The 13,671-nt window shown below is 51.7% G+C and overlaps 1 protein-coding gene across 15 annotated transcripts in view; it reads right to left on the bottom strand.

The window, feature by feature from the left end:
- Nfasc (neurofascin) overlaps window positions 1–13,671 on the bottom strand; it is a 168,916-nt gene that overhangs the window by 20,524 nt on the left and 134,721 nt on the right. For 6 of the 15 annotated variants that reach the window (XM_036202975.1, XM_036202977.1, XM_036202978.1 and 3 more), the window contains 5 exons: window positions 12,248–12,452; window positions 11,037–11,159; window positions 9,869–10,042; window positions 7,636–7,650; window positions 2,360–2,602 (listed from right to left, as the gene is read on the bottom strand). In XM_036202975.1, coding sequence (XP_036058868.1) covers window positions 2,360–2,602; window positions 7,636–7,650; window positions 9,869–10,042; window positions 11,037–11,159; window positions 12,248–12,452 — 760 coding nt within the window. The remainder of the gene's footprint in view (window positions 1–2,359; window positions 2,603–7,635; window positions 7,651–9,868; window positions 10,043–11,036; window positions 11,160–12,247; window positions 12,453–13,671) is intronic. The other 9 variants (XM_036202983.1, XM_036202986.1, XM_036202987.1 and 6 more) reach the window with 4 other exon arrangements.

Raw genomic sequence — 13,671 nt, 5'->3', positions numbered from 1 at the left:
GAGGGGCTGAGAAAAAGGCTCTACTAAAGGCAGCAGGCTTTCTGCTGCCTGGGAGGGAGGGAGACAAGCTGCTTTTCTGCTGTATGGTCCGTTTTGATCACATCGGCTGCTTCAGTAATTCCTTCTTCCTGGAAGTTCAAGGATCTTGGAGTAGTAATGAAGTGGATTAGCCCTGATTTGGGGGTCTTTCTTGCTCCTTACCTCAGGATGCTGTACCCCACCTAGAAAATTTGCATCTAAACAGCTTGACCCCCGATGTGATATTGAGCCAAATCTGACGCTCTCCAAGGGAATGACAGTCGGGTGCTTTTAGGAAAGGCCAAGCAGGGGCTGGAGAGGCGGCAGTGAGGAAAATCCTTGTCGTGCAAGCCTGTCAAACTGAGTTCAGACCTCCAAAACCCAAATAAAAGCTGAATACGGAAGCACAACATCACCAAGAGATGGGAGGCTGACAGAAGAGTCACGGTCACGGTGGCATTTGCAGGCCAGCGTGCGCAGCAAGCAGCAGACGGCCAGAGACCCTGTCTCAAATCCAGATAGCTGGAAAGCCAGCACCAACACTCAAGGTTGTTCTCTTATCTTCCTGTGTGGACCTGCGCTCACACACACTAACATGCGCACTGTAACACGGACACACACATCACACACACAGAGCAAAGCAATGGGAGACCAAGATGACTTTGAGGTGGGAACCATCAGAAGAGTCAGGATAATGTCTGCTAAAGAACTGGGTTGTTCGGAGGGAGAGACCAAGAAGGTAAACTCTCAGCAATTGTGAAGTCCGAAGGAGGCCATGATTAGCAAGTCTTGTTCCACAGATTCCTAGCACACGAGAGCTAGGGAATAGCACCCAAACCTAAAAATGAATCCAAGGATACCCTGAGCAAGGAAAAGTTATGAAGCTTTGCATGTTGAGATATAAGACAAGATGAAGATGAATTTCATTAAAAAGATTCCTGGGAAGCTGAGATACTTCAGTTCTCCCCAAGCTCTCTACATGATCCGGGCTGTGGCCAGGCCCTCTACAGCTTCAGACATGGTCTACACTTGGACTGTGAGTCATGAGGCCCGTCTTGCCCGGTATAAGAGTGATGTTTCTAGGTCAGGAATGGCCAGGGAGCAAGATGCATCATTTTGAATTCTTGGCTCACTTTTGCTAATTCAAAGCACTTCAAGGATTACAAGGCCTGCCCTGATGAGAAAAGATGTCTCACTATGCCCTAGAGGACAGCAACCCCAACTCACTGATGGCATCTGATTGTATAGAAGGCTTCTCTCCTGGGTTGACTTTGCCCTTAAATTTCATGTTTACATCCTAGTATTGTGCCTCTAACGCACATCAGCATTTCTGAGTGCTGAGGAATGTGTCAGCTGTGAATCACCTGCCTCTGCCTGCAGTTCACTTCACACCTTGTAATTGAGCTAGAGCAAATACTAACAGGAGCATCAAGCCTCCCTTTACATTCCGAGGCTGATAAGTGGGTGGCTGGGAAGGTGGAAGGACTCCCCAAGAAGCAGAAGCAGTGGAGGCTGGGGGTCGGTCTATGATTCTCTGGGAATGGGGGGCATCCTGGGTACTCTCCGGCAGTCTTTCCAGAGGCTTCATGCCCTTGTTACAGCTGCCCTCTGGGCCCAGGAAGGTAGAGACCCTCCACTCTACAATAATAAAAGACTGATGCTCGGCATTCAGAAATGATTGAATTCTCCAAAGATGCTCTATGTTTAAAGTACAAGAACCCTAAAGGCCATTCCCAGAACCAGAACTCCTGCATTTTTTCCCTCCAGATCTACATTTTAGGGGAAAAGAAATGGAGCATTGTTGGTCATTAAGACATGACCTGGTAACACCATTTCCTGCATGCTCTAACTTTTTAAAAGAATTACCTGCAAGAATTCCTTGGGGACAGAGGTGCAAGGGAGAGGCAGGGGTTCCAGAGGCGGAGATGTGCGGCATGGCGCCACTCCCTGTTCCTCCTTCTAGCCTCTGTCCCTCGAGGTGGACAGACACGGTGTAGCCAGCAGGTCTCTTGGCCAGGCACACAGCCATTAAAACCATCCCTTCTCACCCCATCTATTCCTGAGTGCCCATTCCTGGCTAACTACCTGGAATATGTTTGGGGTTCTCTCTGAGAAGCCTGGCGCTCTGTTGAAGGATGGCGGGATCTGACTAGCATAAGGAGTGCTGATTGGTAGAAGGCCACCTGTGTGTACTCAGGGTGGGGATGCTGGGCCTAGTGTGAAACATAAAACATGGTGGGCCGGTCAACACCACCCCAGAGCCCACTGCTCAGTCTGGGGTTGTCTGGAGAAGCTAGGAGGTGGGCTCAGGGGGGCCAGGAGCACGGGCAATGCACAATACCGGTTTCGTGAATCTTAGTTGCAATGGTGGTAGTGGGAGGTCTCTCCGTGGTGGTGGTGGTGGTGGTGGTGGCGGCGGCAGTGGTTGTAGTAGTGGTGGCGACGGTAGTGGCGATGGTGGTAGGGACGACAGTTGGGATGATGGGGACTGTTGTGGCTTCACTGGTGGCAGCAAGGGCAGGAGCATCAGTACTGCTCACAAGGCCTGTGGTCCCCACAGTAGTCGGGGGCAACGTGGGAGGAGCTAAGAGGGAAATTGGAGATAACCAAGTCTGGTTGGTCTGGTAGCACTCAGCTAGTACATCCGGCCCCCACGTGCAAGGCAGGCAGCCCAGTGGGAAGATGGGCTCAGAAGTCAGAAGCTTTCCCAAGCACCTGCACTGGTCTGGGAGGACCCCAGCAACCGATATACAGCCATGGGAGAGGAAGAGAATGAAGCGGGTGTGTGTTTCATTTTCTTCTCATGGTCTGTGTAGCTTGAAGCACCCAACATGCATGCAACCAGGGACCAGGATAGTGGCTGAAGGACACACACACCGAATCATTGAACCCCAGGGATGGCACAAAGTGTGGGTCACACACCACCCACCAAGACCCGGAAATATCATGTGGGTCCAGCTCTGGAGCCTCAACTCAGAGGAGATGTGGGCAGGTGACTGGGCTCTACCCTTCAGGGACTCAGAGCAGCCTGCTGCTACCAGCCCCTCATTCCAAAGTCCCCCTGGGTCATGTCTGTGGTTTTTGCCCCCCTCCTCCATCTCCCTCTTCTTTGTCTGCTGGCAGCTGCCCCACCCCTGCACCTACACTTCTAGGGCTACCTTTCTGTCTAGGAGCCGTAGAGCCCATGCATCCCAAGTCCTTCCAGTTCACATTAGAACCTAGAATGGATGATGGTGTGACCTGTGATGGGCGACCTTAGTCTCCCAGCCACAGAAAGCCACACAAATAGCAGTGACAAAGGAGCTAAGTGCCAGGCTCCCTCTCTGTGGAAATCTTCTTCCGGGTCACAGCCAGACTTATATTTGACCTGACTTGCTCAGACTCCATCCAAAGTGGACTTTTCATGTTAGTCGGCCCTGGGACCTAAACCCGCAAATGCGGCAACATTTTCAGACCATTCTTCTTCTATAGAACTGTCAGGGAAGCTAGCAAGGGGCCTCCCCTCCTTACTTCCAAGGTCAGTATTTGTTAAGACTCACAGTGTGAGGATGACCAGGCGAATCAGGGCAGAGCTCTCTCTTGTGACATCACTGCTCACAATCTGACCATCGTTCCCTTTCTGGTGTTGGCAGTAGGCGGGGACAGAGACATAAACAGTAACCCTAACTTCTGAGGAAGCGTTGATATCTCACTCTGCCTCGAATCTCCAGAAATCCTGGAAAATAATATCCCTCACTTCTCCCATCCTACAGAAGGGTTAGGTCAGGGATGGAAGGCGAAAACTTTCCCTAGGAGAACCAGGTTCCTGAGCCCAAGCCATTTCCACTAGAAACCGACTTACGGTACTTCCCTGGGGCTCTGGCATTATAAGCCCCTATTGTGAAGGACACATTTTCAAGGCCCTGAAGCTTTCCTACTTGCAAAATCGGAGCTATTAAAGGCCCTAAGTGTGGGGACTATAAAGTCACACTGGGAAGATGACTGTCCATTACACCTCAGAGAATCCAAAGGATAACACTGTATTCCCCTAACTTTAGTCAAGCATCAAGAAGCATGGGGAAGGACGGGTAAGGTGGGGGCAGGGAGTGGAGACAAGCCTGCCTCTCTTATTGTTTTTTTCCAGGGGTGTGTTCAGCCCTAGGCCAGAAAGTCAACTCAGTGCTCTTAAGACCCCACGTGAAGGGATTGGCTTTATCTGCCCACCAACATGCTTGGGGAAGCATGGATTCACAAACAGAAATGTGGAGAGATGGGAAGGTGAAGATCAACTACCTCAGGGCTGGTCCCCGTCCACCATGACCTTGGCCACGAGTGACAGACAGGAAGAGATTTTGTCCCCCTGAGCAAAGCAGCTCTCTCTTAGTTCTTTATGAATGATGTGTTTTCTAGTACTTTCTGGCAGATGAAATGTACACAAGGCCCTCTTTTCTGTGACTACCCGAAAGGTGCCATGAGAAACCACTCCTTGTAACTTGGGTCACACCCAGCCCCATCATAAAGCTCAGGGACCTGGTCTTCCTTTCCCTCAGGTACAGGAGCTGTACATTTTCCAGGGTCCATGAACCCAAGTCCATTTTCCCCAAAGCCCTCCTGTGACCAGATCCTTTAACAGGGACACACTCTCACATCTCTCCTACTCCCTCTGAGCTGCACACTTTCCAGGGCAGTCCAGCAAATGCACTTGGGACAGAAATGCTGAACGGGTTTCCAGCTTTGCTCAGCACTTGAAGACAAGGGTGAGAAGTGATCATGTGGATGCTTCCAGCCCACATTCCCCCTCCTCTGACAGCCACGCCTACCAAGTATAAAGGAAGAAGTTCTCTGTGGTGATAGTTCCTGGGTATCTCTTGTTAGGCTCTGAGGCAAGCCTCGGGGTATAAGTGAGAAGGAGAGATGGGGAGTGAGGGCAGGAGCTACTGGCAGCCTCCAGGGGTGTCCCCAGTGAGGTTCTATAGAGTAGACCCTCAGAGGCTACGGCTGGTGAATCAGCATGCCCCTGACCCACTCATTGCTGTGTCTATTATCCCCAGGATGGAGGGCCAGAGGATACAAGGCAGAGGCCAAGGTACCACAGTCAGAGAGAGAACCGTCTAAAGCCCAGGACAGGTAGGAAGGAAGGGATAAACTTTTCAAAAGGGAACAATGTATAGTTCAGGCCATTCAGAGCTTTTTACTCCTGGACTGGGCTGAGGAGAGGATGGAACATTGGTGAGCCCTGAAATCGGGCTGGCATAAACAGAAGGGGACCACAGGCTAGGTGGACATATTCCTGTGCAAGAATGTCATTTCTCACCACAGCAGGAACTGTGAGTTTGGAAACAGTCCTAGCTGGTACTGATGGGTGGTCACAGCTGGCCAGCAACTCTAGAGAGAGCAATGAGTGTCAAATACCTAAGATGGTTTTAGGGTAGCCTAGATCTGGAAGCCAGGAGTTGGCCAAAACAGGATGGGCCAGTCCTATACAATATCTAAGGCCCCAAGAAAGACACATAGCCAGAGCGTTTGGGGGAGCATGTGTAAAGATGGAGAGATGTCACATCTTGCTCATTTTCTTATCCTCCTAAACCTGCCACAGAGCTGAGTTTCTATCAGCTACCCACCCAACATTTGCAGATCGGAGCTGAGTCAAAGACAAGAACAGGTTCCAGACATTCCAAGATGGAATGTTCGGTCCAAGATTGTCCACATGGCATGAAGATTACCCCAGCCAAGTCACAGATTGTGAGACAGATGGGCAGCAATCCTAGCAGACTGAGGATACAGGTGGACGAGAGGGATTATCTTCACTGGGCAATATAAGAACTGATCAATCTTGGGGGAACTGTCGGGTTTTGGTGAGGATGAAAAGGAGGAGGGTGGTGGGCTGGACACTGCTCCCTTTGAAAATGTAGACCCAAGCTCTACTGCCCCCAGAAGGCATTGCGTACATATAGCCAAAAACATCTGATATTACTGGCATGTCTCAGATTTAAAAAAAAAAAAGGTCCAATCCACCCTTCCCAGTGTGGTCACGTGGATATCGGAGCCTGGGAAACATACTTGATTGACAGCAGAGACCCTGGTCCTGTCCCGTCCCACATGGCTTGATGAGTTTAGAACTTTTAACATTGGAAGGAAGAAGTGGAAGGGGGTTTGGAACAGCACCCCTCACTCCCCTTGCAATGGCAGCTCACAGGAGGACCACACAGACTGTCCTTGGAACACAGCAGACTTCTTGCAGCTGGATCCACTACACTGGGTCTGGAGTGCCAGGATGGGGAGGGTGATGGGAAGATGCTTGACCAATCAGCTTTGAGTTGACTTGGCCCAAGTACCTGCTGTCACAATTGTGGAAGAGACTCACAGAGGAAGACAGGGCGACCGTCCCTGAAGCATGGCAAGAATTGTTTGATCTATGGTCCCCAGGCCCTGGACACCTTCTGTGTCTCACATCCTGGAAGAGGGCTTTAGATCGTGTGGGGAAGCACCGGCCTGACTGGCCGGCTTGGTTATTGGGGCAGCAGGAAGAGGGCTGAGGGGAGGTAGCATGTTTTTTAATTACTGGCAGATCTAGCTGGCGAAACATGAAAACATGAGGAGGGTATGCAACAGAAGCAGAATCAACGTAGGAAGGCGTGGGTGGAAATAAATGAGCATAGGAAACCAAAGGGGCTAAGTAATATACAGCAAACTCGGACTCCTGCCTGGCTCCTGTTCCCTCACCCAAAGCCGGTGTCTTTACAAAGCTTGTTGTCTTTACGGAACTTGCTTGTGCAGGTACTAGTGTGCCCTGTCTTCTAGCCTTTGTAATATCCTGGGCATTCTCTCCTCAGCTTCTAACTCATGGGAAAATTCAAGCTCAGAGGACCAAGAAAGGAACCCTGGCATCCCTTGCACAGTTATCTGGCTTAAGGACAGTCCTCCCTCTATGGTAGAGCCCTTTGATGGTCCTCAAACCAATGACATGAGGACTGAAAGGGGGACATTGTTAGCATGTTGGCTTTTAACACAGACCCACCTGCCCAGCTCCTGACCCCAAAGAAGAAAGTCTGTCTCCACACCAAATACTGAGGAGCGGAGTTTCTGGGTCAAGGAGATGTGCAATCTCTGACACCCAGTGAGACTCCAGGCCCTGGAGCTCCGGTCTTACTCATAGATGTGCTTCATTATTCTTACTGACCGGAACATATGCTAGCTGGTGGAATGGCGCTGGGTCCCCCATGCAGCATGCAAGTCCAGCATGCACAGTGTGCTCACCCTTTCAGAGGATGGTGGCATCGTCAGGCCTAGGAGCCAGTGGTTCCCTGTATAGCACACCTCTGAGAGCTATCTCTATGCTCAGAGATGTCAGGTCCAGCAAGGCTCAGGTGACCACCATAGGTAACCGACATATGAGACCCCTTGCAAGCCAGCCTCCTTAGTAGGGGCAAGCATTGTGTGAGAGGAGAGGGCATGTTCACTTCCTCTGGTCAACACTCTCTATTACAGCTTCCTTTCAAGCCTGGCTTCTCCACTGAAAGGGTGAGCCTGGAGCATGCTTTCAGCCTGAGTCACTTTCTCTTGCTGGGCTCTGGCCAGCATGGGCGACATCTGCACTGCCCCGTGCTATGCCCATTACCTCTGTTGCTGGTACAATACCTGCGGTTGGAGTAGCTTCAGACACAGCACCCAAGATGGCCAGAGAGAGTAGGGGAGAGGGTGAGAGGGAAGAGAAAACAGCACAGGTGAAACCACAGAAGAAAGCAGAAAAGGTCTGGCTCAAACCTGACTCCAGTGATATATCCAGTGATATGACTAAGGTTCGTCGCCATCCCAAGGATGCTAAATGGTGTTCAGGGAGCCACGCTCAACCCCACTGGAGGCAGGCAGGTTCCTATTATTCCATCTGGTGCTTAGAGACCTTTCTAATACATCATGCTTCTACAAGGACTTGCTATGTAAGAGGTGGCTGCAGGCACAGGTCAGGCAAAGTGCTCTACTTCCAGCTCTTTTTCCAAGGATCTGCCCTGCCCTGGCTGGGTTAAGTGACCCCCTAAGATGCCAGGAATTGAGGGTGTAGATGTAGGTGGTGCAGGAGCAACCAGCTAGGCACAAAGATAGCCCTTGCACCTTCACAGCAAGATGCTGGGTAGTAGTGGGGGAGGGACCATCCCCATCTCAGACTCTCAAAGTATGATGACTCTGAAGGTCCTGGAGCTCTGAAAGCACCCGACTCACCTGACCTGGTTTCCCACTGCCTCAATGTCCCCCTGCCCCATAAGTTGTACCTCATGAAAACAGGAAATCAAATATGACCAAGAGCTCTAGAACAAATCTCTGAAAATATCCACAAATCCCAAAACACCTCTGTCCTCTTGTTCTCCAGAGTTGTAGGATTTTCCCCATCATGGTCACTGAGGTTGGACAAAGGGTTTTTCTTCTGTCCTGGGCTGGGCAGAGAGGCTTTCTGCATCTCTGGAACTACAGAGAGTGTACCACAGCCTGGCAGTCTCTGGCAACAGATGCAACCAGATACTTACTGAAAGTCCACCAGCCCTAATCAACTTCCTGTGTGTGCAGAGGTTAGAAGAGGACACCAGGACTGGGAGGTTGTTGTGTGACTACTCCTGATCTGGAAGACCAGAGAGGGACACAGGGCTCTAGCTTCTGCCTGGGTGCTGCCCGCTGGCCAGAGGAGCTCAGGGCTGCTGCTGCAGCTGTACAGGAAGACTGGGCTGAGGCAGCATGGCCTGGCAGCCCCCTCTGGAAGCACAATGCTCTCCTGGGATGGGGGAGGAGAGATGCTCAGAAGACCCCATCTGGGTCAGGATCAGACCACGGAACCCAAGCCTCCCGGGAGGCAAATACTGGTCATGATCATGGGGCAATCTCAGTTCATATTACCTTTTATTTTTTGTCTCACCCTTGCATATTAAATATCCTAAACTTCCTGCCCATGGCAGCACCTTAATTTGGGCAGAAAGACAAGTAGACATTCTTGTAGATGTCTCCAGACATTGTGAACTTATTACCTTTCTGTTCCTTGTTTCTGATGTAGTGTCTGGTGTGGTGCATGGGGGTGGGCGCTTAAGAAATAGTTGTTGCATAGACCGCTGTACCTCTGGAGAGGCAGAAGGTCCTGACCATTTTACAAGGAGCTACCAGTTTAGAAGCCTCTGCAGCCTTATCATCTCTGGGAGGTTATGCTGAAGCCAGCATACATGCAAACGAGCCAAGAGCGCCCTCTAGTGCACACTTAAGTCGGGCGCAGCTCTGGAGAAGGATCTTGCCATGACTTAAGGTTCACCTGCTCTTTGTGAATCTGGCTTGGCAAAGGCTTGTTCCCAGCTCCTACCTCTCTGCAGCCAGACACCTCGTCTTATTCAGGCTGCAAAGGGAGAACATATTTCCTGCTCCACTCTTGCCCCAGTCCAGCCGCTGCGATCACTGCACTTTGCCCTGTCTCCTTGGCCCTGTATGCCTTTGGCAAAAGACAGGATGTTCCCAGAGGATTGTATTCCTGCCTCCCTCGGTAGATGAGCGGTCTGACTCTTTGGAGTTCATCGGAATGGTTATTTCTCATGTTTCCTCTCAACTCACATGCCCTTTCTTATTCTTCTACAAGGACGGATGGTTGATGTTAAGTAGCTGTGCAGGTCACGGCAAAGTGGAGGACCAGGTCTGCCTGCATGTCCAAGAGTGATGACTTTTGCAGATACAGCACTGGTACTTATCTCTCAGCACCCAAGACAGGCTACTTCCTGTGGTAGGCGGGATTTGTGGCCTCACTTCCTTTCCATCATGGAAGGGCAAGCCCAGCTTCTGGTAGGTTTCTCCAGGCATCCAGATTAGCAAGGGCCTTTCCCTCCAAGGCCTGCCACTGTGGACCTACCTTCATTTGGAGGTGCTGGGGACTCCTCTGTGGCTGCTTCTCCGGAGCCCACCTGCGTCCTGGCGCTGATGGAGAAGCGGTAGCGTGATACAGGGTCTGCTCTCTGCACCGAGAACTTAGTCTGATTGGGAGAGAAGTTCTCCACCATCTGCTTTCCAAGTTTGGTTCCATTAACTGGAGAGAGAGGACAGTGGGGAGGTTTAGTACCTGCATGAGGCAGCTTCTGGGGTTTCTGGAAGGGGATTGGGCACAAGCTCCCTCCCACTGCTAGCACTGAGGGACCTCCATTGTACCTCAGGGTTCACACTTAACACCGAGCCCATTGTCTCTAGCTTCCTGAAAGCCATGTGGTCAGTTCTGAAAGATCAGTTTATACTTCCCAGGACCCCTGACAAGGTCAAATCTCTGGAATTCTTTCCTTCTGTTCAAACAGAACTGGAAGAATTCCCCAGGGCTTTTGAATGCTGTTGTCTCATTTGTAAAAGGCTACCTTCTTCAATACATCAGTCGGAGGGTCAGGTCCGGAGATCAATTCAGAACAGCATGGAAGCCACATGGTTGGTTGGCTGCTACAGTGTCAACAACATGTCACCCGGCCCTTTGAGCTTCCCAGTGAGGGACAGCACTACCTACACTTCAACATTTTTGAAGTGTGATCATATTCCTGTTCCCACCTGGTGATCCTGCCCTTTGTGGTAAGGACTTTGTGACGCAGGTCCCTCAGCCAAATCACTCCACAGTAGCCCGACTGTTCCACAGACGGCTGCCTTATCGAATGACACCTGCTTACAGTGTCTCCCAAGCATCCTTCGCTGTCTGTGCACACTGTCTGTCCATCAGACAGAGGTGCCAATGGGGGAGGAATACTCTTTCTTAGACTGGTAGATGTTGGAGACTGCAAGCTCCCTGAGGGCTGGGATGGTCTCTCTCAATAGACCAGAGCACCCTTTGTCTCCCTCCTGCAGATGGAGCTGGGTAAGAAGAGCAGGGCTTGGGGCTTGCCTCCTCTCTTTAATGACCAGCTTTTCCTTGACAGTCTCATCCCTATGCAATGCCATCTGCACCCACAGGCTTCCAATCTCCATCCCTCAAGAAAATGGCGAGAAAGGGTTTGTGATTATATCTGATTTAGAAAAATTAAAAAAAAAAAAAAAAAAGCAGAACATACAGGCCACGTATTTGAGCGTGTATCCAATCAGGATTCCATTTGGGTGCTCCGGGTGATCCCACTCCAGGTTGATGGTCTCCAGGTTGGGCTGTCGGACTCTGAAACGCCTGGGGGCGCTGGGTACTTGGGGAAGGAGGAGGGAGCCGGGAGATGAGGGCGGGGAGGATGAGGGGAACACAGAAAACAAAGCACAGGCATGAAGGCATGACCTCAAGTATCCCTGTGCTGGACCACTGCTGAACCAGGTCCTAGAACCAGGAGGGTAGAGCCTGCCGCCTGCCTGGCATGCACTTTCACCTGGTAGGAAGCCAAGGGAGGCTCAGATACGGCTGTTGAAGTGGGGAAAGTCAAGTGAGTTTTCCTTTGGCAACTACCCTGGACTTGGCACACATTAGGCTGCTTCCACCCTGCAAATACACCTCCAAATCAGAGCCACTCCCGGGCAGGGAACCCATCAAAAGCGTCTTGCGGCAAGGGTGCAGTTCCTAGTCCTCAGCCAAGGGCTCTCAGCCCTGGGTGCAGCAGCAGGCCCCAGCTTCTGAGCTGGGGATACAGGCTCTAGGGCTCTATCGGGGAGGAGAGAGAGGCTCAGGGCAGAGCGCCTGGAGAGGGGTGGGGGTGATGGGGAGAGGTTGATGATGGGAACCAAACTGAGGGAGGAGAGACAGGGGTAAAGAGAACGAGAGGGAAGGACAAAGGAGAAGAGAGAGGAGGAAGAGAAGAAGAAATGGGAAACGGTTAAGCAGGGAGGGAGGCGAAACAGAAGACTAAGCTTATGCCACGTGGATCAAAGAGCCTATGGGGGAACCCAGGTGAGAACAGAACTTTGTAGATGTCTGGACCACAGGGTCAGACCAAACCATAAGCCGGCAGGAGGGTGGGGTGACACTCTGTACACACAACTTCCTGTGAGTGTTTCTTGATGCCAAGGGGAGGCTTGTGCAGGTCTTCAGTGCTGGTAAGCAGGACGTCGAAGTGGCCAGGTGCCACGTGTGGCCTTCACCTCAGAGGAGGTGAGTAGCCTGTGTCTGGAATGCATTGGCACACCACACAGATCTCCTGAGACACGCGTTTCCATAAGGACGGTCCACCTCGGTGACGGCCATCAGCTTGCTGAGGTCACCCAGGCTGTCCATGCCAGAGCTGCTCCAGGCTCACCGGTGACATTACCTCATCCTACCCCACCTCGAAGAGCTGCAGGTCAGACCTACCTCCTTCCGGGGTGGTGAATTCCTTGGTTTCGCTGCGAGGCCCATCGCCTCTCCCATTGACCACAACCATCTCCAGCTTGTAGTTACTGTAGGGGAACAGGTGCCCCACCACGCCCCGGGGGCGGTCACCAGGGAAGCTGGCCTGCTGTCTCTTCTGAGACACCCACAGGTTCTTCAGCAAACTGCTCTCCCTCCAGTAGTAAGCCTTTGAGACAGAGGCAGGCTGGTGAGGGACCAGGCAGCAAGGCCAGGTTAGTGGTTAGTGGTGGTAGTGACTGGTCCTCCCTTTGCCTTCTACAGTCTCCCAGTCTCAAATGACCTCGTCCACCCCACACAGACTTGGGGGGGACAGCCTTATGGTCCTCACTCATCAGCCACTCTATAGAGTGGTGCTGAACGTGAAACAGGGTTGTGGTTTCACTCGTGTTTGGAGCTGCGCCACTTCTTTGGAGAATATGTCCAAGCTGGGTGACACGTCGCACGGGGAGAGCCCATGCCAGAACCACAAGTGCAAATCAGGGGTCCTGGTGCAGAAAGACCACCTCGCTTTCAGTTGGATTAGTACAGTTTAGGAAGGCCGCAGGTGGGCACGCAAGGAGCAGGTTGTCCCACACAGTCGGAGCGTGAGCAATGAATGGTTGGTTTAATTCTCTGAAGCCAAGTGATTTCCTTATTTGTTGAAGATCTTTAGAGATGGCAGACACATGTCCAAGTAAGTTGGGGTGCAGGGCTGTGCAGTAGCGGAGCTTGGATGGGAAGGGTGGTCTTGGAGGGCGGTAGAGGTGAAGGGTATGATGAAGGTCTTATTAGCAGTGGGTAAGAAGCCACAGGACAACTTGTCACATCAGGGTCATCAGCAAAATGGTGAGGAAGTTCAGCTTTATGGAGCCTGATAAGTACTTCATAAGTTACTGATAAGAAAACTCTCCAGGCCAGCAGGTTAAGGGTTAAAAGTTAACTGTTGGGGAGGAGCTAGAACAGGGGCACCTGCCCTTCTTTTCTTTAGTTCACTGCCAAGATCATTTCCCAAGAAGGGACTGATCCCTTCTGTCTGTCCCCAGCTGTCCATCAGCCAACTCTTGATGACCTCAGGAGTCACAGACCCAGGGGTAACCCATGGCTGATCCTCCTCACAGCTGCATTTTAGCTACCCTCCTGAGGGAAAATCCTACCATTTCTCCCCCAGCCTCAGCCCAGCCCTCTGAGGACACACGACTGCTCCCAGGCCGAACGCACAAGAGGCTAGGGCCTTCAGAATCTGTGTTGGGCAGCAGAGTTGGCTGCGGCAACAGGGAGGCAGCGTAACAGAGTGGCTTTGCCTGTTAGTGTGGCTTTCTGGAACCAGGTCGGGGAAGCACACAGCTCGGCAGGGCCCTCTGAGAGAAAGGGTGTAGCTGTGAGGTGCTTCTGTGGTGCACAGGAAG

This window comes from Onychomys torridus, chromosome 11 (assembly GCF_903995425.1).
Source record: "Onychomys torridus chromosome 11, mOncTor1.1, whole genome shotgun sequence".
Taxonomy (NCBI): domain Eukaryota; kingdom Metazoa; phylum Chordata; class Mammalia; order Rodentia; family Cricetidae; genus Onychomys; species Onychomys torridus.
Note: the sequence above shows the minus strand (reverse complement) of the source record. Positions and strands in the feature narration are given on the sequence as shown.